At 40.2% G+C, this 22,125-nt stretch overlaps 1 protein-coding gene across 9 annotated transcripts in view; it reads left to right on the top strand.

Moving 5' to 3' along the window:
- Positions 1-22,125, top strand: part of NUP214 (nucleoporin 214) — an 88,127-nt gene that overhangs the window by 30,962 nt on the left and 35,040 nt on the right. For 8 of the 9 annotated variants that reach the window (XM_081280085.1, XM_081280084.1, XM_081280083.1 and 5 more), the window contains 8 exons: positions 207-389; positions 1,280-1,365; positions 1,470-1,553; positions 7,388-7,651; positions 8,102-8,263; positions 10,329-10,428; positions 19,496-19,571; positions 20,859-20,937. In XM_081280085.1, the coding sequence (XP_081136211.1) occupies positions 207-389; positions 1,280-1,365; positions 1,470-1,553; positions 7,388-7,651; positions 8,102-8,263; positions 10,329-10,428; positions 19,496-19,571; positions 20,859-20,937 (1,034 nt within the window). The remainder of the gene's footprint in view (positions 1-206; positions 390-1,279; positions 1,366-1,469; positions 1,554-7,387; positions 7,652-8,101; positions 8,264-10,328; positions 10,429-19,495; positions 19,572-20,858; positions 20,938-22,125) is intronic. The other variant, XM_081280081.1, reaches the window with a different exon arrangement.

The following is a 22,125-nucleotide window of genomic DNA, read 5'->3' as shown; positions in this document are numbered from 1 at the left end:
CGAACCCGGGCCGCACGCATGCCAGGCGAGCGGGCTACCGCTTGAGCCACCACCCAGCCCAATCTAATAGTTTTTTTGATGTTTCTTGTCTCAATAGTGTTCTCCCTTTTATCGTTTGCACTATTAAAATCGTAGTCTTATTTTGGCAAGGGAGGTCCTTTACTGGTGCCATTTACATGTGATTCTTCTCTCATCACTGTGAACAGGCGCCTGCTTGTGCCAGAGCGAGAGACACTGTTCAATACTCTTGCCAACAACCGGGAAATCATTAACCAACAGAGGAAGAGGTTGAATCACCTGGTGGACAGTCTCCAACAGCTCCGTCTTTATAACCAAACCTCCCAGTGGAGCCTACCCTCGGCTCTCCCCACCCACAGCAGCACTCACAGGTGTGCAGGAAATTGTGTTCGGTCAGTGTGGTTGAGTGAGTGCATAAGAAATGTTTGTGGAGGAATGTGGGGTGGTCTTAGGTTCAGACATGACTTTGAAAATGACTGTTCCTTATGTGGTCCCGGTCAGCTTCCTTATTCTCTCTGATCCTCGATTTCTTTGCTTTAGAAAATGGGATGACCATACCTACTCTTTGGAATTGTCAGAGAATTAAGTTTATAATGCACTGAATATTTTTTTTAAAGAGAGAGAATTTTTTAATATTTATTTTTTAGTTTTTGGTGGAAACAACATCTTTATTTTTTATTTTTATGTGGTGCTGAGGATCGAACCCAGCCCCCTGAATATTTTTTGTACCTGATGAAATAGCTGCTCACTGATCACAACAGATAACTATTTAATATTGTTATATTGAAAAGTAATGGAAAGCCAGAAATGTAGCTCAGTGCTCAAGTGTCTGCCTAGCATATAGTAGGTCCTGGGTTTGATCTCTAGCATCACCAAAAAAAGAAAAAGAAGAAAAGAAGAATAATATAATTAATTGACAATTTGTCTTGGAAGCACATTCTGCTTGAGTATGGAAACCTCAGATACTTACAGATGGACATGTTAGCTCTGATGTCACCAAGGTGATTTTGTGTTTCTGCTTTTAGGCCACCAGTGTGGGTCTTAATTGCCCTTTCTCCTGGGGCACCAAAGTGTTAGGGTCCTGGGGTAGTGAGCCTTTGAGATTGCTGACTCTCCTTTTACATTGGTTAATCAGATGGCGTGTTTCCATGTTGAGTATGCTCTACTGTCTTGCACTTACGCTTAAGAAGATAGTATATCCCACAGAGCCTCAGATTTCTTAGCTCATAGTTGGTTTGTATGTAACACTGTCCTGTTTCAGTTTTGACAGTGACCTGGAAAGCCTGCGCAATGCTTTGTTAAAAACCACCATAGAATCTCACACCAAACCTTTGCCCAAAGTACCAGGTAAGTGCATCCTTCCTATTATTCTTGTCCTGTTTGTTCTCTTCCAGCCTCTGGCATCTTAAAAACCAGGTCTTAAGCATTTATAGTTGATGAATTTCTTGCAGCTAAACTGTCCCCTGTGAAACAGGCACAACTGAGAAACTTCTTGGCCAAGAGGAAGACCCCTCCAGTGAGATCCACTGCTCCAGGTAAAGGGAATGGCTCCTGAATTTTTTTGATATAAGTCACATAGTACATAGTATTGGGATGCAGTGGAGGGTGAGAGGAGTTGTTTTTGGTTTTAATGATGGATCCAGAAAATATCCCCAGAATCTGTTGTTCATGTGGATGTAGATTAAGAAGCAGCTTATATATACTCAGTGAATAGGCTCAAGGTAGTGGCTCTGGCTCTTACTCCATGCTTTCTGCAGCCCTGGCAGAGATTGACAAGGCCTTGGGCAGGCCACACTGGATCCTAGCCCCATATTTTCCTAATTTGCATGGGGTTTTGAGTACAATTACATTGGAAAAAAGGATTCTTAAGAGGAGCTGGGGACGTGGCTCAGTGGTAGAATGCTCGCCTAGCATGTGTGAGGCACTAGCTTCGATTCTCAGCACCACATAAAAATAAATAAATAAAATAAAGGTATTGTGTCCAACTACAACTAAAAACACACACACATATACACACACACATAAATATATAAAAGGATTCTTAAGAAAGAAGGAGGGCTGGGGCTGTAGCTCAGCGGTAGAGCACTTTCCTCGCACTTGTGAGGCATTGAATCTGATCCTCAGCACCACATAAAAATAAAGATATTGTGTTCATCTACAACTAAAAAAAAAATTAAGAAAGAAAGAAACAACCGATTAGAGTTGGGGCTGGGGCTGGGGCTCAGCAGTAGATCGCTTGCCAGCACATGCAAGGTGCAGGGTTCGATCCTCACCACCACATAAAAATAAATAAAGGTAATGTGTCCAATTAGAACAAAAAAATAAAAAAACAACTGATTGGACAGTGATGATTTAAAATATTTGCTGAAATAAAGGATGTACCTGAGGAAGAATGCTTTATGCCATTAAATTATCTAGATAATTGCCTTAATTTTCTGGTAAAAAAAATAAATAAATTATAATCTTGTTTTATGGGAGAGACAGAATATCTGTGTTTGTCTTTGAAATTCTTTTTTAAGTTAAAAAAATTTTTATGCTAGTAACCAATACCTTTTAGAAATCTATTAAAATAGCTGAAATAAATTTAGTTTAATCTTATTGTATCTTTTTTTTTTTTTTTTAGTAATCATATAGGACTAAATTAGGTAATAGTCATAGACAAGTACATTTTTAAATAATTTTTTCTTAAGAATATATTCTCTTTGTAGATAATTAGGGAAAATATGAGCAAGTATAAGGAAGAATAAAAGTTACTCTCTACCTCTCAGCACAGATATGGCCTTACCTCATCATTTTGGTTTACTCCCCAATGTTTTTATTTTGCATATGTAAATCTGATTTTTTTTGCAAACACTTTTGGGATTAGAATGAGTATGGTTTTGTGTTCTGATTTTTTTAAATTAAAAATTCATAAACCTTTGTTATAAAACATGAACAAAATAAAATAAATATTGATGAGGATATGGAGAAATTAGAGCCCTCTGCACTGTCGGTGGGCAGCCTCTGTGGGAAATGGCACAGCCTCTGTGGGAAACAGTTGGTGGTTCCTCATGAAGTTAAAGTGTCATTGTGTGCTCCAGTCATTCCAGTTCTTGGTCTGTGCCTTGAAGATTGAAAAACGGGATTTCAGAGATATTTACATGCCCATGTTTATCATAGCATTATTCATAGTAGCCTTCTTTTTCTATTTTGTACTTAGATTTCCGATTATCCCAACAGTGTTATTGAAGACTCTGCTCCCTGCTTAGCAAGGCCTTCTCTGTTCCAAATCAATTATTCATTTATATGTATGTCTTCTGGTCTTGTATGTTGATTAGAAAGTACTACAACCACTCTGTCTTAATTAACAAATGCTAAAATAAATCTCAGTACTGTTTGTTTTCTAGATTCTTGAGCTGTGCTGTCCAATCTAGTACCCTGTTTAAATTGAAGTTAATTTACGTTAAATTAAAAATTCAGTTCCACAATCCTGGTAGCCATGTTTCAAGAGCTCATTGGGTGCATGAGACTGGTGGCTACTGTGGTGACAGATGCAGGACATTTCATCATTATCGCAGAAAGTGCCCCAATCTAGACCAGGGTTGGCAGACATTTTTGTAGATGACCAGGTACAGGCCCAGGGATTTCTGTTACACCTCCTCAGTTCTGCCGCTATAAAGGGAAAGCAGCCACATTGTGTAAGGAAAGGGGCCTTCGGGTCAGTCAGGCCTCACGGAGCAAGACTGCCATCCCATGGTTGTAGTTTGCTGGCCCTGATCTAGAACGTTTTGGCTCTTCTTGGAACTTTACATTTTCATATTAACATTAGAGCTGCCTTTTAAGATTCTGCCTCCATGTGTAGGCCAGACCATTGTGGCAGGGAGTAGAAAAGTACGCCAAGGGCTGGAGGGCGCGAGGGGAGTTAGTGTTTAATGGGAACCAAGTTTCAATTTGGAAAGATGTGAAGAGTTCTGGAGATGGTGGTGGTGATGTTTGCACAGTATTATGAATACATTTTAACATCACTAGACTGTTAAGGGTAAGCTTTTTGTCTTATGTTTTACCACATTGAAACAATGGTGGGGAGAGAGTCAACTTCCTAGAGCCTTCAAAGAAAAGTTGAGATTTTGGGATTGTATGAATCTGTGGGTCACTTAGAGAATTGACATTTGCAGAGTGGTGTGCCTTTTCCTTTTTTGAACATGGTACACATTTGTTTCTTTGGGTCTTTAATTCTTAATAAGTTTTCTGCATGGGAGGTATGCCCATCTTTTGTTAGATTTATTGCTGAGAATTTAATTTTTTGCACTCTTATGATGGTGGATATATTCTTTCATTAAGTTTATGTTTTATGTTGGGCACAGTATGCAGAAATACATTTTATTTTTGGATATTGACTTCGTTGCCAGCAACCTGGCAAAACTCATTTGTTCTAATAATATGTCTGAAGCTATTTCTTAGACCTGTAGCTATGGAAATAATTACATCCTCCATATATGCCAGCATTTTTCTTTCTGCCCTCCTGGTCATTTGATTTTCTTATTTCACTGGTTAGGACATCCATTCTAGCATCCAATAGAAGTGGTGAGTGGGCTGGGGATGTGGCTCAAGCGGTAGCGTGCTCGCCTGGCATGCGTGCGGCCCGGGTTCGATCCTCAGCATCACATACAAACAGAGATGTTGTGTCCGCCAAAAACTAAACAATAAATATTAAAATTAAAAAAAAAAAAAAAGAAGTGGTTAGTGGGTGTCCTTACCTTGATCTCAGAAGGAATATTCTTCACTGACATGATCAGCAGATTTCTTGCCGCCTCCTCCTTCCCCCACCCCCACTGTAGCAACTTGTGAGTCACATAGTTGTGCTGGCTCTGCTTTCTACCCATTTCTCAGGAAGTTTCTGTCATTATCAACTCCTGAACTAGGAGTTCAGAGAAATGATGGAGAACGGTGTGGCCCCAAAGAATGTGAATTGTATTTTTTTTATTGTGGATGCCATAACATTGTCATAGAGGCTTCAGACAGCACCTGCTGTCTTCCAGCTCTGAGACAGAAGTCTGGATACTGTGTGGCTCTGCTGGGTCCTCTGCTTGGGGCACAGAGGCTGTCCTCTTGAGTGTTGGCTGCACTGGGCTTTTACTGGGGCTCCAGGAAGGATGTGGCTTCCATGCTCCTTAAGGTTGCTGGCAGAGTAGGTTCCCTGCACCTGGAGGATGAGGTCTCTGTCTTCTCTACGTGTGCTCCTCGCCGCTGTTATTTGTAAGTCATCGTCTTCTTTCCTTTTTGATGGTACTGGGGATCAAACCTAGGGTCTTGCAAATGCTAGGCTGGCCCTTTACCACTGAGCTACACCCCTGGCCCTTTTAAATTTTTCTTTTGAGACACTGAGTTGCTAAGGCTGATCTTGAGCTTGCAATCCTCCTGCATTGGCCTCCCAAGTCACTGGGATTACTGGTATACAATACCACACCCACCTCTTTTTGGCCTTTGAGTTCATGGGATTTTACATGGGCCCACCTGGATGATCAAGGATCAGCTCCTTGTTGTAAGGTCAACAGACTGTTGATGTTATCTGCAGATTCCCTTCTGTCATCACCACACATAACTATGTGGCACTAGGGGATAAAAAGTTATGGGGTCAAAATTCTGTCTGGCATGGGGTTCAGTCTGAGGTAACAGATTGTTAAATCAGATTGTGGTCTTTGAAGTAAGGTACACAGGGGTTTGAATTCTCACTCTACATTTACTAGGTTTGTGACTTTGTAGAAGTTACTTTACCTTATAAGTATAACTATCAATTCAGACAATAGCAATTTTTAATTTATAGGATAGCTGATAATTAAATGGGGTAATGCATGTCGATGCTTTGCATAGCACCTGGCACCAAGTAAGTTCTCAGTGAACGTTAACTGTGATTTCCTGGTCGTGCTGGTGGCTATGGGTGGAGTTGCTAAGTGACCCTGCTGTGTTTTGATTTGCCTCAAAATACTCTAGCACACTAGTATCCAGTAGAATTTTCTGTGATTGCTTAAAAGTTATCTGCTGTCCAAAACAGTGTCCTCTGGCTGCATGAGGCTTTTGAGCACTTGAAATGTGGGTGGTATAGCTGAGTGGTGGAAGTTTTCTTTTGTTTATCTCTAACTACCTTAGATTTAAATAGCCACAGATGGCTAGTGGTTACCAAATTGGACAGTCCAGCCCTTGTACCTGCTGTTGATTTTTAGCTACATTTCTTTATGCTACATTTATATGGTGGTATCGAGATCTTGCAAAGTGGTGTGCCTACAGGACAGATAAGATGAAACTGAGCAAAGTTGCTTTGAATAACATTGGGGAGGAGAAAAGGCTCTGCATTTGTTTTTGGTAATTTTCACTATACAGGCAGGAGCCTGCTCTGAAATTCATGGTAGAAAGTAATGTGGCACAAAGCCTTACTTTATAGTTTTAAAAAGGGGGAGAGAAAACCAGAGAAGGCCAGGATTAGGTTGTGTATGCTTAATAGACTGAGTCAGAAGAATCCTGTGTTTATCTGGAAACATTTGAGACACCCAGGACCAAGGCCACTTTGTGCTTCCCAGCTTGCATTAAGCCTGTTCTTGGAAGGTTATTGTTGGAAAGCACAGCAGTGGTGTGACTGTTCACCCTGCCCTGGAAGCTTGTTTGTTTACTTTTCTGATGTTATTTTTCTGTGGGTGAGGACTTGTGGGGAGGACTCAAGGTCTTTTGGTTTTCCACCAGCAGAAATTCTCTTTTTCTCATGCTTTTGTTTCATAGTCAGGATGTGCTTGTCAAACATAGTTTTTAAAAACTTTTTTTTAAAACTTTGAACAAATACTTTTATTTATTTATTTACTTATTTGTCCTTTTTAGATATACATGATTGTAGAGTGTATTTTTTATTTTGTTTTTTAGATTTTTAAAAAATTTTTTTTAGTTGTAGATGGACACAATGCCTTTATTTTATTTATTTACTTCTAATGTGCTGCTGAGGATCGAACCCCAGTGCCTCACAAGTGCCAGGCAAGCGCTCTACCATTGAGCCACAACCCCAGCCCCAAGTAAGAGTGTATTTTGACATATTATACATGCATGGAGTATAATTAGGATCCCATCCTCGTGATTGTACACAATGTGTTGTATCCGTGTATGAACATAGGAAAGTTATGCCCAGGTCATTCTACAGTCTTTTCTGTTTCCATCCCTGTTCGAAGCTCCTTTTGGTCAAAGACCCAGAACTGTCTTTCTTTGCATTTGACAATAGCTATTTCCACTTAAAATACATCATAATTAAGTCATTTTACAAATTGGATATGTGTCTGTTGACAGTGAAAATGACACAGCTTTTGGGCTTGTTTTGAGTTGTCTGAATTGTGTTTTGTTGGGGCTTCTGTAGCCAGCCTGTCTCGGTCCGCCTTCCTGTCTCAGAGATACTATGAGGACTTGGATGAAGTAAGCTCGACGTCATCTGTCTCCCAGTCTCTGGAGAGTGAAGATGCCCGGGCATCCTGCAAAGACGAGGAGGCGGTGATCCAGGTCCCTCGGCATGCCCCTGTTGTCCGCACTCCTTCCATCCAGCCTGGTCTCCTCCCCCAGGCGACACCTTTTGCTAAATCTCACCTGCTTCATGGTTCCTCACCTGCGGGGATGGGACCCTTGAGTAAGTTAACAGTGAGAAAGGAAACCTCCCTATTAGGTTGCTACCGAATAAAGGAGCTAGAGCTGGGTATCAGTGTCAGTACTCCTCCGTGTTGAGGTGACTTCTGGTGGAGAAGAGATGTGAGCGGAAGGGGCTGAAATGGCCAGATTTTATGAGAGGAGATTAAGGAGCTGATCTACACTGGCATGAAAGTGACCTCTCCATCGGTGTCAGGGAATTTTGGTGCAAATTATTTTAGCCAGTTATAGAAGTGCGCAGGCAAACTGCACCTGTGTTGGAATGATTCAGGTTGCCAGCCTGTCGGTTTACTGGTACTTTCCTATGTTAATGCTTAAGAATTTTTAGTGTTAACATTTTCCCTGCAGCCTAGCATGGAGAATTTACCATTTTAACTTTTGTATGTTCCTCTTCTCTGACCTACTTCTTGCTTAATTTTTCTCTTCCCCTCAGTGTCTATGTCTTGTAGCAAAATTATTCCTCAAGGGGCTGACAGCACAATGCTGGCTACGAAAACCGTGAAGCATGGCGCACCTGGCCCTTCCCACACTGTGGCAGCTCCCCAGGCCGCTGCTGCTGCAGCCCTGAGGCGGCAGATGGCCAATCAAGCACCAGGTAGACACTGCACAGCAGCGTGTGGGAGACTGATGATGAGCTGGCTGAGTTGCAGGTCCAGGGAGCAGGCGGGTCACAGGACACCATCTGACCCCTGGCTCTCTTTGCTGCCCTTCAGAGAAGTTTCAGGTGTTGTCCTTGCCCCTTGTGGGCAGGGAGCACCCAGAAGGCAGAGACTAGCTCTGAAATATTTTTCCTCTTAAGGAGAGGTACTGGATCTACACCAGTGAGTTGAATGGGACATCAGTGGCTGTTTTGATGATGTTGATATTCCCTGTTTTTGAATGATGTCTGCTTTGAGCCCTAAAATTAAATCTCTGAAATTAGACCTTTAATAACATTAACTCCATCTCACAGTGTATGGAGGATCCCAGCCACCCGGGACAGTGTGTGTTAGTGTGCCCTCCTCGAGTTTCAATAGTGTGAGATTCAGAGAAGCAATGGTTACCCGACCAATTCACGGCAGAACCTGACTCCAGCCCTGGGCTCTTGCTTCAGACAGTTCTCCTCAGCCTTGTGGGGTGGGCCTCCATGTACGGAAACTCTAATGAACTCCAACATTTTGTCAGCTCGATGTTTGGTTTGTAGCTGTCCAAAATTTTCTGTATTAGGATTTAACAGTTTGGGTACTTGGCTGCAAAGACACTAGTTATCACTAGTTATCAATTTTGTAGGGCAATGGTTCTCAACTGGTGCTCTCGCCCAACTTCCCACCTCTTGAAACAGTTGGTGGTGTTGCTGGCATTTAGTGAGTAGCAGCTGGGAAGGCTACAGAAAATCTTTAAGTACATAGGACTCTCCCACAACAGGCTTATCCAGCCCAAGGTGTCGGTTGTGCCAGGATTGGCCAACTGATAAAAATCAAATATTCTTATTTTAAGATTAAAAAGACATGGTGGGTTGATATAGGCAAAAAATTAGTATTAAACAGTGATAAAAGATTTCTAAGAGAAGTACAAATATTAAATAAAACTCTCTTAAGGCTCCTGAAATAGATATTGAAAAGTAAGAGTCAGAAGACAGCTTTCTAAGCTATCTTTGAGCTTTTAGAAATTATAATTTCTTATGTTTCTCTTTATTATGTGGACCAAGCAGAATCACAGCATTGTGCTGATCAGGCCCCAGACCCTGCTGATCGAGTGGATTGTTTGTAAGCTTAAAATCTGCCAGGATTTAGGAATGTTCTATTCTCAGCAAGAGGTGGTGTGATCTCCATTTTTATGTTGGAAGCAAAATTTTCTAAGGTGTAGGCACCTCTGAAGGTAAAGGATGAAATTTCTGCAGTCATAGGCAGCACAATCTTGGTCACTTGTCTGAGGAAGAAAATAACTCTGCCTGGGACGCAGCTTTCACATTTGTCCAGGGTGTAGCCTGAAGAGAACCTGGAGCTCTGCTGAGGCTTTCCTGATGATTAATTACAGAATGCCAATAAGTCTTTGGGAATACAGTTTAAAGTTAGAAGATAAAAGGAGGGGTAAAAGCTGGTGAGGTAGATAAGGTAGGTAAGCAGATGTTGAACACCCCTGTTGCCTTGGTTCAGGCCTCTGGCCTTCTCTCCCATTTAGCCCAAGCTCCATTTTCCACATTTTATTGTGTTGGTCTGTCTGCCTCACTAAGCCATGAACCCTATTAGAGAAGAAGTGGTAGTTTTGATAGCTTTTGTGGTCAGCACTCAACAGTGCCTGGCACACAGTAAGCCCATGGTGAGGAGAGACCAATGGATAGAGGGCAGAAAGCCCAAGTCTGGATGCTGCTCATCCGCTGGCCCTTTTCCAGGGTGAGCCAGTAATACAGCAGGTACCTCTGCTCTGCTGGAGGAAGGCAGGCCAAGAAAATTTTTGCCCTGCACTGGTACATTTGGTTAAATCCCAGAAAACCTGGTTTCATGGCCTTGGTTAATGGAGCAGGCCAGCTGTCCTGTGCAATACACCGCTGAGTAGATTTCCTCATGTAATAAAGTTGCAGTTGGCTCCAGGTCATGTCCTGGTTATTCATTTCTATGTGGCTAGAATTTTTGATCCTTTACTGGAGTTAATCTGATCCTTTCTCTTCTCCATTTACATAGCTGTGAGTACTTTGACTGAATCAACTCTGAAGAATGTCCCTCAAGTGGTGAATGTGCAGGAATTGAAGAATAATCCTGCGGCCTCTGCTGCAGCCATGGGGTATGTTGTAGCGTTTGGGTGTGTTCAAGCCAGTCTGTCTGGGGTGGAGGGGAGCTGCCTGCAGGGTGCAGCAGTGCTGCCGCCATGTGGTTTTCCCACTTCTCCACACAGGATTCTAGTGGGATGGACAGCCCTGCTGCCTCCACAGTTGATTTCCAGGAGGTTGTCCCTGCACCTTGCCAGGAACAGTCACCTCGTAAGCCTTTCAGGGCCCTCTTGGTATACTGAGCTTGCTATGGGCTATGTAAGTCTGCATGGCATACCACTGGGCTGCTAGGTCAGGTGTGCAGTTTATTTGGTTTTTTAATATTCTCAGGGATCCAGAGTTGACACTTCAGGCCTACTGCTGTCACCTGATTCTGAAGACTGGTGATTTAAGATTCTTCCTTCTTCACCTTCTCTCTCCAAGCATTACTGTTCTTTGGTTCCCTTTTATATGAAGAAACAGTGGTTTAAAAGCCAGCAGCTGTGTTTGGTAGACCTCATGCTACTCTTCTGGGCAGCGTAATTCGTGGTACATACCTGTGTCCTGCTTCATTCCCTAATCCTTTAGACCAGCCAGCCTCTCGAGTACCATGGGGAAAAGTTGAAGGACATTTCCTCAGTTTGAACGTGGAGGTCATGAGTATCAGTATCTTTCAGGGAGTTAGTGTCTAGCACGCACAATTAGTCCAGGAACAAGAAGAGCGGCCACAGGTACTGTGGTCTCTCCAGCATGCCCACCCTCTGCCACCGCCACGGAGCAGAGCTGTCCACAGCTGTTTTTGCTTGGTTGAGTGGTGCTGCTTTTCCAGACAGTTGGCCTTCTCTTTTCTCTATGATGATTTGTTTATCACGACTGCCTATTCCAGGAATTTTTTAGTTATCTCAGGACCATAATAACAGGCAAAAAAACAAGCCTACCCTCTTTTCTATCTAGTAGTGACCTTGAAGCCTTGGAATGCTTTCGAGATCAAAGTAGTATTTGTGGTGGTTGTGAACCTTTGAGAGAGAGAGAGAGAGAGTATGCGCGAGCGTGTGTGTCTGAGCGAGCACTGTGCGTCAGCCTGGGAAACTCTAGCTAGATTCCCACTATAGGGAAGACAGAGGGAACAGCCGTGAGAGCCAGTGTACCAGGTCAGGGAGGTGCAGTGCATGGGGGAAGAAGCCTGACCTGGTGTCCGTGAGGTGTCCTCCACTAACCACAGTGCTGGTACTCCCAGCTTTCTTGGGCTCTGTCTCCCTCCAGTGCTCGTCTGAGCTGATCTTTGATAAGGACTTTGTTCAAGAGATACTTCTGCGTTTGCTGTTTTTCTTTCTTTCTTTCTTTTTTTAATATATTTTATTTTTAAGTTGTAGTTGGGCACAATACCTTTATTTTATTTATTCATTTTATATAGTTCTGAGGATTAAACCCAGGGCCTCCCACGTGCTAGGCGAGCACTCTACCACTGAGCCCCAGCCCTAGCCCTGTGTTTGTTCTTTTCTGACAAGAAAAATAAAACACAAACGTTGAAGAATCTTGAATTTTATCTTCTCTCCATAGACTTGAACTGTGGTATATTATTTAATTTACATGCTCAGCATTGCCTAAAACAGTTCTTTTAATAACCATTTATTCAATAATTGTTGATAACTGAAACTTTTATTTATATCTTCCCCCCATAGGAAAGACTGGGAAGGGAACATGTCCATTGTAAAATTACTTTTCAGATTCTATGCCGAAGTAGTTTCTCATGTGTATATTAAGTATTTTGCATTCAACTCTTTCTAAGTGGTATCTTAGAGATTTACTACAGCATGAGTTTGCGAATTTCTGCTTCAATCTATTTCATCTTCCTTGGTTTCATTGTGTTTGTTGACCAGCCCTCCCATTTAGTGGATGAGTGTTTATCTGTACAAATCCATGGCTCTTCAGACTCCTCTGTAAGGCTCAAGCTCTCACTTCTGCAGATGCTCTGAGATTAGGGAAACGGGAGGGGAGAGGGGGGGGCTGCTGAATCCTCACTCACACAGTGCTGACGGTCCAGCAAGAAGACAACCAGGGAGCTACAGTCACATGACTCCTTAGTTGTGATGGCTTAAGGTCCCATGAAGTACTAGGAAAGCAGAATAGGGCAGCCAAGTGAGTCTGGGCTGGGAAGGAGCTAGATAAGGAAAAGATGCTTCCATGGAAATGTGAAGAATGACCAGAAACTGCTAGGCAGAGAGTGGAGAGAAGTAATGAAGCAGGCCAAACACTCCTGGAGACAGACAATAAGCAGAATAAATAAGCAAACTATGTAATATGTGAGGTGGTGATGGGCGCAGTGGAGAAAATTAATGTGGGGGAAGGGCTCAGGAAGTGTCTGGGAATGGGTTACAGTTTTAATAGGGTGTCCAAGGCAGTCCTCCCAGGAGGGGACATTTGGGTGAAGAGCAGGTCCCTTGAATAGTGGAGTGCAGAAAGCCCCAAGCACAGGGTCTATAGCAGGCATGTCTGGGAGGTTCCTAATGAGCCAGGAGGCCTTTGGTGGCCAGAGCTGGAAGGGAGCACAGGTTAAAAGGTTGGGGAATACATTGCTGGACAGAGTATCTTGAGACCCTGCTTTCCATTCTTTGGGGTATACATTTAGGGGTGGAATTGCTAGATCATATGGTAATTTTTTATTTTGTGTTTTGGTACCAGGGATTGAACCCAGGGGCGCTTAATCACTAACCCACATCCCCAGCCCTTTTTATTTTTTATTTTGAGACAAGATCTTGCTAAATTACTTAGGGCTTTGCTAAGTTGCTTAGTCTGGCTTTGAACTTGTGATCCTTCTGCCCCAGCCTCCTGAATGGCTGGGATTACAGGTATGCACCGTCATGACTTGCTCATGTGGTAATTTTATTTTTACCTTTTTGCGTTGTTTACAAGCTCCTGTACAGTTTATATTCCCAACAGCAGTATTTATGGGGCTCCAGTTTCTTCACATCTCCACCAACACTTGTTATTGAGTATTTTTTTTAATTACAGTCATCCTCAAAGGTATGAAGTGGTTTCTTATTCACATTGTAGTTTTGTTTTTAATTTTTTAATTTTGTTCATCGTGATACAAGGGCTTGAACCCAGAGTCTCATGAATGCTAGGCAAGCACTCTGCCACTGCATTAGCTATATCTCCACTCACATTGTGGTGCTTTGTTTTGTTTTGGAGTACCAGGGATTGAACTCAGGGCACTCAACCACTGAGCCACATCCCCATCCCTGTTTTGTATTGAGAGACAGGGTCTCACTGAGTTGCCTTTGCTGAGGCTGGCTCTGAACTTGTCATCCTCCTCCCTCAGCCTCCTGAGCTGCTGGGTCACATTATGTTTTTGTTTTGTTTTGTTTTGTTTTTAGTTGTACACGGACACAATATCTTTACTTATTTTTTTTTAATATTTATTTTTTAGATGTAGTTGGACACAATACCTTTATTTTTTATTATTTATTTTTATGTGGTGCTGAGATTGAACCCAGGGCCTTGCACATGCTAGACGAGCACTCTACCCACTTGGCTACATCCCCAGCCCCACATTATGGTTTTGATTTGCATTTTACTCATGGCTGATGATGCTGAGTGCCTTTTCATGCTTATTCACCATTTGTTCCTTTTTTGGAGAAATGTCTAGTTTATTGTTGTTGTTGTTGTTGTTTAGGTGATACTAGGGATTGGACCCAGGGAGGCTCTACCACTAAGCTGCCTATTAAGTTGCCTAGGCTGACCTCAAACTTGCAATCGTCCTGTTTTTGCCTCCCGAGTCACTGGGACTATAAGCATGTACCACTGCAGCTAGATTTCTTCTTTGCTGGTTTTGAAATTGAGTTATTTTTCTTTTATTGTATTTTTAAAATACAGTTTGGATCCCATCTCTTATCAGATGTATAACTTACAAATATTTTCTCCCATTCTTTGGGTTGTCTTTCACTTTCTTGATACATCCTTTGACACAAATTTTTCATTTTGATCAAGTCTCATCTATTTTTTCTCTTGTTGCTCATGCTTCAGGTGTCACATTTAAGAAACTGTTACCTAATCCACAGTTGTAAGATTCACACCTGACACCAGTATTATCTTTTAAATTAAGAGGTTTTTTTTTTAACCTTTGTTTTTTATTTTTTTATTTTTTTATGTGGTGCTGAGGATCAAACCCAGTGCTTCACAGGTGTTAGGCAGGCTCTCTCCCACTGAGGCACAACCCCAGACTGCTCTTTAAGAGTTTTTAATTTTCAGCTCTTACATTTAGGCCTTTAATCCAATTAAGTTCTGTAAGTGGTATGAGGTAGGGGTCAAATTCCAGTCTTTTGAATGTGGCCTGGCATCCTTGCCACATTGATTGCTCTTTGATGTTAAACCAGTAATGATATACTGCCCTTTTTGTGTATGAATGAACACGGTTTGCTCAAATTTTAAGAATGTTTGCCTCTACCTTAATGAGGAAAATTAGTCTGTAATAGTATTTCTTTTTTTCTAATGTCTTTGTTCAGTCTTTGTCAGAGTAACGCTTTTCTTACAGAATGAATTAGGAAGTGTTCTTCTCTTCAATTTCCTGAAAGTGTCTATGTAGATTTGGTATTTCATCCTTAAATGTTGGGTTGAATTTACTAGTGGGACTGGATGGGCTTGGGATTCCCAATCTCTTCCACAGGGCCTCATCCTTCTTGGTGATGCTCCCTGCACGCTCCCATAGAGCCTGGATTCTGCCTGCTGGTGGTGGGAGTGTTCTGTAGATGCTGATCAGGTTAAGCTGGTTCTCAGGTGTTAAGGTCTTCTACATTCTTAATACTTATCCTATCAAGTAAGAGAGTGATGTTGGCATTTTGTGAATTTTCCTGTTTTCCTTGTTGGCATTTTGTTGTCATGTTTTGAAATTTTTAGTTACATGAATATTTAGGACTCTGTGTTCTTTGATGAACTGAACTAGTTATTACAAAATGATGCTCTTCATCCCTGGAAGATGAATTGCTTAGAAATCTTTTTTGTTCCATGTTAGTACTTCCACTCCATCTTCCTTTGTGTAGTGTTAACATGGTATATCTTTTTTTCATTCTGTTTTTTGGATTTATTTTGTGTCTTTATATTTAAAATGGGTTTCTTATAGCACAACAGTGTGAATATACTTACTACTACTGAACTCCAAACTGTAAAATGATTAATTTTTAGGTGGCAAATTTTAGTCCATCCAGTAGTCTTAACTTTGCATTTAAGTACAATGGAGTGATTATCAGCATGTTTGGGTTTAAATCCACCATGTACTACTGTTTGTTTTCTATTTGTCCAACTTCTTCTTTGTTTCATTTTTCTCTCTACCTTCCTTTGAATTGACTATTTTTTTTTTTTTTAATGATTCTATTTGATCGTTTTTGTTGCCTTACTGACTATACCTTTAAGTAGTTGGTTTAGGCTCATAGGCTACGTCTTTAGCTGATTGTACTATGTCTTCAGGTGATGTTATACTACTGCTAGAGAGGATGTGAGACTCTCACAGCAGTGTTCTGGGACTTCTCCCTTCTCCTTTGTGCTGCTGTGGTATATTTTACTTCCTTCTGTGTTATAAACCCTATCATTTGTTATAAAGAGTTGATTCTCTTTTAAATGACTTTAAGAAGAAAATGTATTTCTTATCCATGTATTTACTATGTTCTTCATTCCTTTTTAGTCCTTGGTTTCTATCTAATACCATTTTCTGTCTGCTTGACAAAGGGCTTCCTTTAGTATTTCTTCTGAATTTCTAGGTTTTGTGTGTCTGCTGTAGGCTTTATTTTGCCTTTTTTGTTGTTGTGTTTGAAAGTTGCTTTCATTGGGTAAAGAATTCTAGGATGACTTTTTTTTCCTTTCACTGATTTAAGGATGCTGCTTGACTTTTAAAATAATTGTAATAATGACCCAACAGTTTAAAAAAAAACTTTATTTTTCTTATTACAAATGCTCATTCTAGGCTTTACTAAAAAACAGTTAAGAACAACAAAACTAAAGTCGCCTTTATTCATACTACAAATGTATAATCGCTATTTGCATATTTTTAAATCTTTTTTCCTGTGAAAATGTGTCTTTTTAAAGTAAAATTTGGATACATGCTGCTTTGTAACTCCTTCATCTTAATCATGAAATACAATTGTTTATGTTTTCCATGTTATTAAACTTTTTCCTATAAAATCCTATTTTCATATTTCACATGAGTCTTTTGGAAGCTCCAACTTCAGTTCTAACTTAAATTATCCAGTTTATTTCACATCTTGACCTTTATGCAGGACCTGCAGTTTGATTAAACAGATTTTTGGATAATGTTTGACTCCTCAACAACATAAAGTTTACCAGTGGGGACGATAGTTGGCCATTATAGCTTCATTGATGGACTTCAGTGTCCCCCAAGAATGAATTGTTTTCCATTAACAGAAATAGAAATGTTTTTTCTTTTTCCCTCTGAGTTTGTTTCTTCAAATTTTTGTTTTGTTTTGTTTTTAAAATATTTTTAGTTGTAGATGGACGCAATACCTTTATTTTATTTGTTTATATGTGGTGCTGAGGCTCAAACCTAGTGCCCCATACGTGCCAGGCAAGCGCTCTACCACTGAGCCACAGTCCCAGTCCTCTTCAATGACTTTTTTTTTTAATATTTATTTTTTAGTTTTCGGTGGACACAACATCTTTATTTATTTATTTTTTTAATTTGTATGTGGTGCTGAGAATCAAACCCAGCGCTGCGCGCATGCCAGGTCAGCACACTACTGCTTGAGCCACATCCCCAGCCCCCTCTTCAGTTACTTTTGATAAGTTGTCCTGTTTACTTACTTGCCTTTAAATTACTACCCTAAAATTCATTATTCTTAAATAATTCACTTTAGTGGCTTACACAGTTTAGATTTGCTCTGTTATATACACAAGCAATACTTGCAATAATGATGAAGATTTACCAAAATAAAACATAACCAGGTCTCTCATTTTTTTAAGTCCTTAAAAATGATGAAACAGGTGAAAAGAGTGAGCATTTGGCCCTTTTCACCACAATGGAATGAATTTTACCTTGTTAAAGTTTCTTTCTTTTTTTTTTTTTTTTTTTTTTTTTTTTTTTTTTTTTTTTTAGTTGTAGTTGGACACAATACCTTTATTTTATTCATATATTTTTATGTGGTGCTGAGGACCAAACCCAGGGTCTTGCAGGTGCGAGGCGAGTGTTCTACCGCTGAGCCACAACCCCAGCCCCTGTTAAAGTTTCTTAAAGCTTAAAGGGCCACAGAGAAAGGGCCTAGGCAACATTTTACTGCTTCACAGCTTAACATCTCTCTTTTGTGATTGTGCCATTTTCTGCTTGTAGTCCTTTGGTTTTTGTTTCCAGGCGTGGAACAGAGAGTTTCAGGATGAGTTGCTGGTGTCCGTCAGGTCTGTCGTCCTAGAAGGTAGGATGCAGCCTTCTAAGACACAGTCATCTGGATTGGCTTTAACATCTTGTGAGCCTCTAGCTATTGATTTCCATGTGTTAGCTCACGATTGTGCACAAATATTGAGTGTATTTATTTGGGAGCCTGCTATTCTTTTCTGTTCGCCCTTTTGGAACATGGTAAGATTTTTGGTTTATTGACTCTGTTTTTCTGTAGTGGTGTCACATGGCCTGGTATGTAGGTACTGTGAATCATTAATGGTGTATGTTTGGGGATTTAGGATACCCAGGAGATGTATAACATTGTCACAAGTAAATAGAACAGTAATTATACTGAGTGCATCATTTAATTTATTCTCATATGGTAACCAAATTTGGGATATAAAATTTTTTCCAAGATTTGGATACATTGCTGCATTTATTTTTATTCCTAGTTTTCTTCTGTTTGTCATTGAGAAAGCTTAAAAAAGTTTCACTTCCCTTGTGATTCTCATGGGCTCAAACTATTTCTCTTAGCAAGTCTGCTGTGTCCACCCAGGGATCTCTGGGTCCCAGCCGTCTTGCTTGCACATTCCATTTCTCCATTGGAGATGAGCAGAGAGCACTGTGTGCACCTGCTTGGTGAAACATCTCAGGGCAACAAGGATGTATTTCTCCAGAGAGATGCACATTTACAGGTTCTTCTAGCTTTAGTCGAAACAGATTTTGTTTCATTGAAAATAAGTTTATTTTTCTTCTTTCAATCTAATAAAGTCTGTTTGGAAGGTTTCTGTGTTTTTCCAGCATAGAATCCTGACGTGATTAAGTTGTTGGATAATTTTCTCCATGAGGCATCAGCCTGTCATTCCTCTTCCAAGTTAACTTTTTGCTAGAAAATTTTCAATAATCCTTCCTAAATATGGGAAGAGTTCTAAAAAATGAAACCAGATCCTACAGCTATTACTGTTATACATTTCAGTCACAGTAGCATTGGGTGGAGGACAGATCGATGGATTGAAAAAATTGTCCCCAGGAGGCATTTCTCTAATGCTGTTGCATTGACAGGTGATTTTTTCCACCTGGTGACACAAACACTTAATGAAATAACAGTTCCCAGCACACAATGCCAAGGTTAATAGAGGATAGTGACGGGAAGGCTTTCTGCAGGTAGGGGTGCACTTTTCATACTGGATCAAAGTGCAGGCTGGAAATGAAACAGTGGCACCGTTGACTCCCTTATATGCTGACCCATGGGCCCTGCACTCTTGGGGATAGCTGCTGTGAGAAGCTAGATTTTCTCTTTGTATAGCACCTTTGAGCTATGTGGCAGCACCTATATATTCCATAGATCCTGTTGAACATTTTTCCAGGTTTGGAAAAGAGTATCAGGAATTCCCAACATGGTCTAGAATGGGAGGAGGTCAAAAAGAGGGAGGGGTCCCCCTCTAGATAAGAAAAAGATCTAGTGCTCAATAGTTGAAAATTATTTTCTTAGAATGACAGGAAGGAAATAAGTTTTAAGGTCACTGCTTTGCCTTTTATGCTACAAATCCAGATTTTATTTAAAAAATTTATTCTTCAGTCAACAAAATGCCAGATGAGTTTGGTTGGGATCCCAGACATCTGTATTCTACCCAAAATTGGTGTATTGGACAGAATGTTGGTTCAAGGATGAATGTGACTTCCACCCAGACCTGCCTCTTTGAATGTATCTTTGTGTTTTTCAGTTCTTCAGTGCCATACTCCACAGCCAAAACACCCCACCCAGGGTTAACCCCAGTATCTGCCAGCCAAGCCAAGCAGGTAACTTAACTGATTTTTACTTTAGCAGTCATGAATGTCTGTCTTTATAACTGAAGATTGTTCTGACTCAGTTTAAATGAGCCATGGTCTGATAAAGATCTGTGATCCTTTGCATTTGGGGTAAAATTGGGGGTTCATAACACACTTCAATCTAATGTATGAAATATGATATGTCAAGAGCTTTGTAATGTTGTGAACAACCAATTTTAAAAAATTAATTAATTAATTAATTAAAAAAAAAAAAAGATCTGTGATCCTTTTTCTGCAACTTACGCCAGTCTTCACGTAGTTTACCAGAGCAATTGGTTAGGTCTTAATGCTGTCTCAGTGGGGCAATCTGACATTCTGCACTAGTAATCTTGGGTTGTAATTCTAATATCATACGTTTGGATGAGGTGTTTTGGTTTGCAGTTTACTTTCACTTAACATCTCATTTACCATATACAGCTGTTCTGTGCAGTAGGTGTTTAGATATGTCCCACTGAGGCAGCAGCTTAAGCTCACCCAGTTAGTGACTGGTGGAACCAGAGCTGGGACCTCTGGCTGCTGACTGCTGCCTGTTGTGCTATCTCACTGCTCCGTTCAGCCGCAGCTCAGCGACAGTGTCTGGGTGTAGGTTGTCTGGTTTTCTCCTGCAGTGTTTTTCAGAAGTTTCGTATTTTCAGTGATGTTATGTCTAGCTTTGGGTGTTTGACCAATAAACAATGTCTCCTACAGAACAGGTAACATTGTAAACGGTTAAACAATCTAAGGAAATAATAGGAGATGGGTGGTAGGCAGATCAGCCTCTCTCTGAAACTTTTCCCAAGGAATCCTGGTTTCTTCATCACTCTTAACATCTATCTCTGCAATCACAATTCTGGATATCAGAACTTGCCTTTGTGAGTTCTCAGACGTCCCTATTCCTCAGTTTGCCATGACTGAAAAATGCGCAGTTAGCATTTAGTATTTAGAGTTCTGTTCTTTAGAGGAAAGTAATAGGTGAGTGTTTATAGAGCATTTGAAAACATGTCTTTTTTTTTCATATATATGAAATATTTTTTCATATATATGGAAATATACATAAAGGATATATAAGCTCTAGATTATGATTTCCAATCTATTTAACTCACTTGTATCAATTTCATTGAAATATTTGCATAGTTTAAAAACCTGGGACATAATGAGTTAAATTGAAACTTTGGTTTCTTTCTGCCTTTTTTCTCTTTTTTTTTGTAATTAAAGTATTCATGCTTGCTTGATTTATGATTTTAACATGAACATTTTTTTTTTTATGTGGTCCTCCAGGGGTCTCTGATAAATTCCCTGAAGCCTTCAGGACCCAGTCCAGCAGCGGGTCAGTTATCATCTGGTGATAAAACTTCAGGTCAGTTTGCATATTTTTGTTTTAGTGATAATTAAGGTGAATTTTTAACACCAATGAGAATAATATAGTATTGCATTGAAATACACCAAATGTTTTAAATCTATAAGTTCATAATGATACCAAGAAAACTACCATTACTTTAAAAGCTGGATAATAAAGATAAAGGAAGAAGCATTAATCCTACCACTTCTCTAGAACTTGCACCAATGGATGGCAAACGTTTCTCTTTGTAGTTTCCCACTAATGGTTACAGGTGATGGATCATGTTAGAACTTGTTTTGCAAATTCTGATCAATCAAGGCACCTAGGCATAGAGTACCAGTCACTGCTGGTGTCACAAAAAGGGATAACCAGACCTTATGTGCTTCCTGATAAAAGTACTAGTTATGAAGCAGTATTGCCAAAAATAATAAAGTAAAATGAGAATCTGATTAAGGCTCTAAGATCATTGCAACAGAAATATAATGTAAGCCATGTATTTCTTTTGTAAACTTCTAGTAACCACATTATAAAGAATAAAAAGAACCAGGTAAAAATCATTTTCAGTAAATTTAACTTAACCCAAATATACCCAAATATTATTTCAACACACAATCAACATGAAAAGTATTAATGAGATATTACATATTGTTTTTTGCAAAATAGTGTCAATTTTATACTCTCAGCACTTCTCAATTTGGACTGGCCACATTTTGAGTGTGCAGTTGCCACATGTAGCTAGTGGCTACCGTTTTGGACAGTACTGCTCCAGATCCAGGTACCAGCTTAGAAGAACATAGACACAAATGAAAATGGGAACCTCAGTAGAGGGGTCCAATAGCAAGATCCAAACTATGGGAAATTCAGTAGGTCAAAACCTGGTTTCCTCAACAGAGATTGGCAAGGAAAAGGTGAGATTGAGGAAAAAGCTGTAGACGGAGAAATTGAAAAGACAAAAGAGAAAAAATCAGGGAGAACTTCCACGTCATGTTTGTAAATACAAACAAATGATATAAATAGGAAAAGAAAAAAAGTTAGTACCACCAGTGTTCAGCTTGCAGTTGCATTTGAGAAGACAAACAGGGGAGTAGACTGAAAGCTGCTAGATTGGCTGATGTGTTTCTTTACCTGGGCAGTGGTTATATCATAATAGTCATGGTTACTCTATGCATTTATTGCAAGCAGTGTTCTTTGTTATGTTTTATGATG

The sequence above is a fragment of the Spermophilus citellus genome, assembly GCF_964194105.1.
Source record: "Spermophilus citellus genome assembly, chromosome: 2".
Taxonomy (NCBI): Eukaryota; Metazoa; Chordata; class Mammalia; order Rodentia; family Sciuridae; genus Spermophilus; species Spermophilus citellus.
Note: the sequence above shows the minus strand (reverse complement) of the source record. Positions and strands in the feature narration are given on the sequence as shown.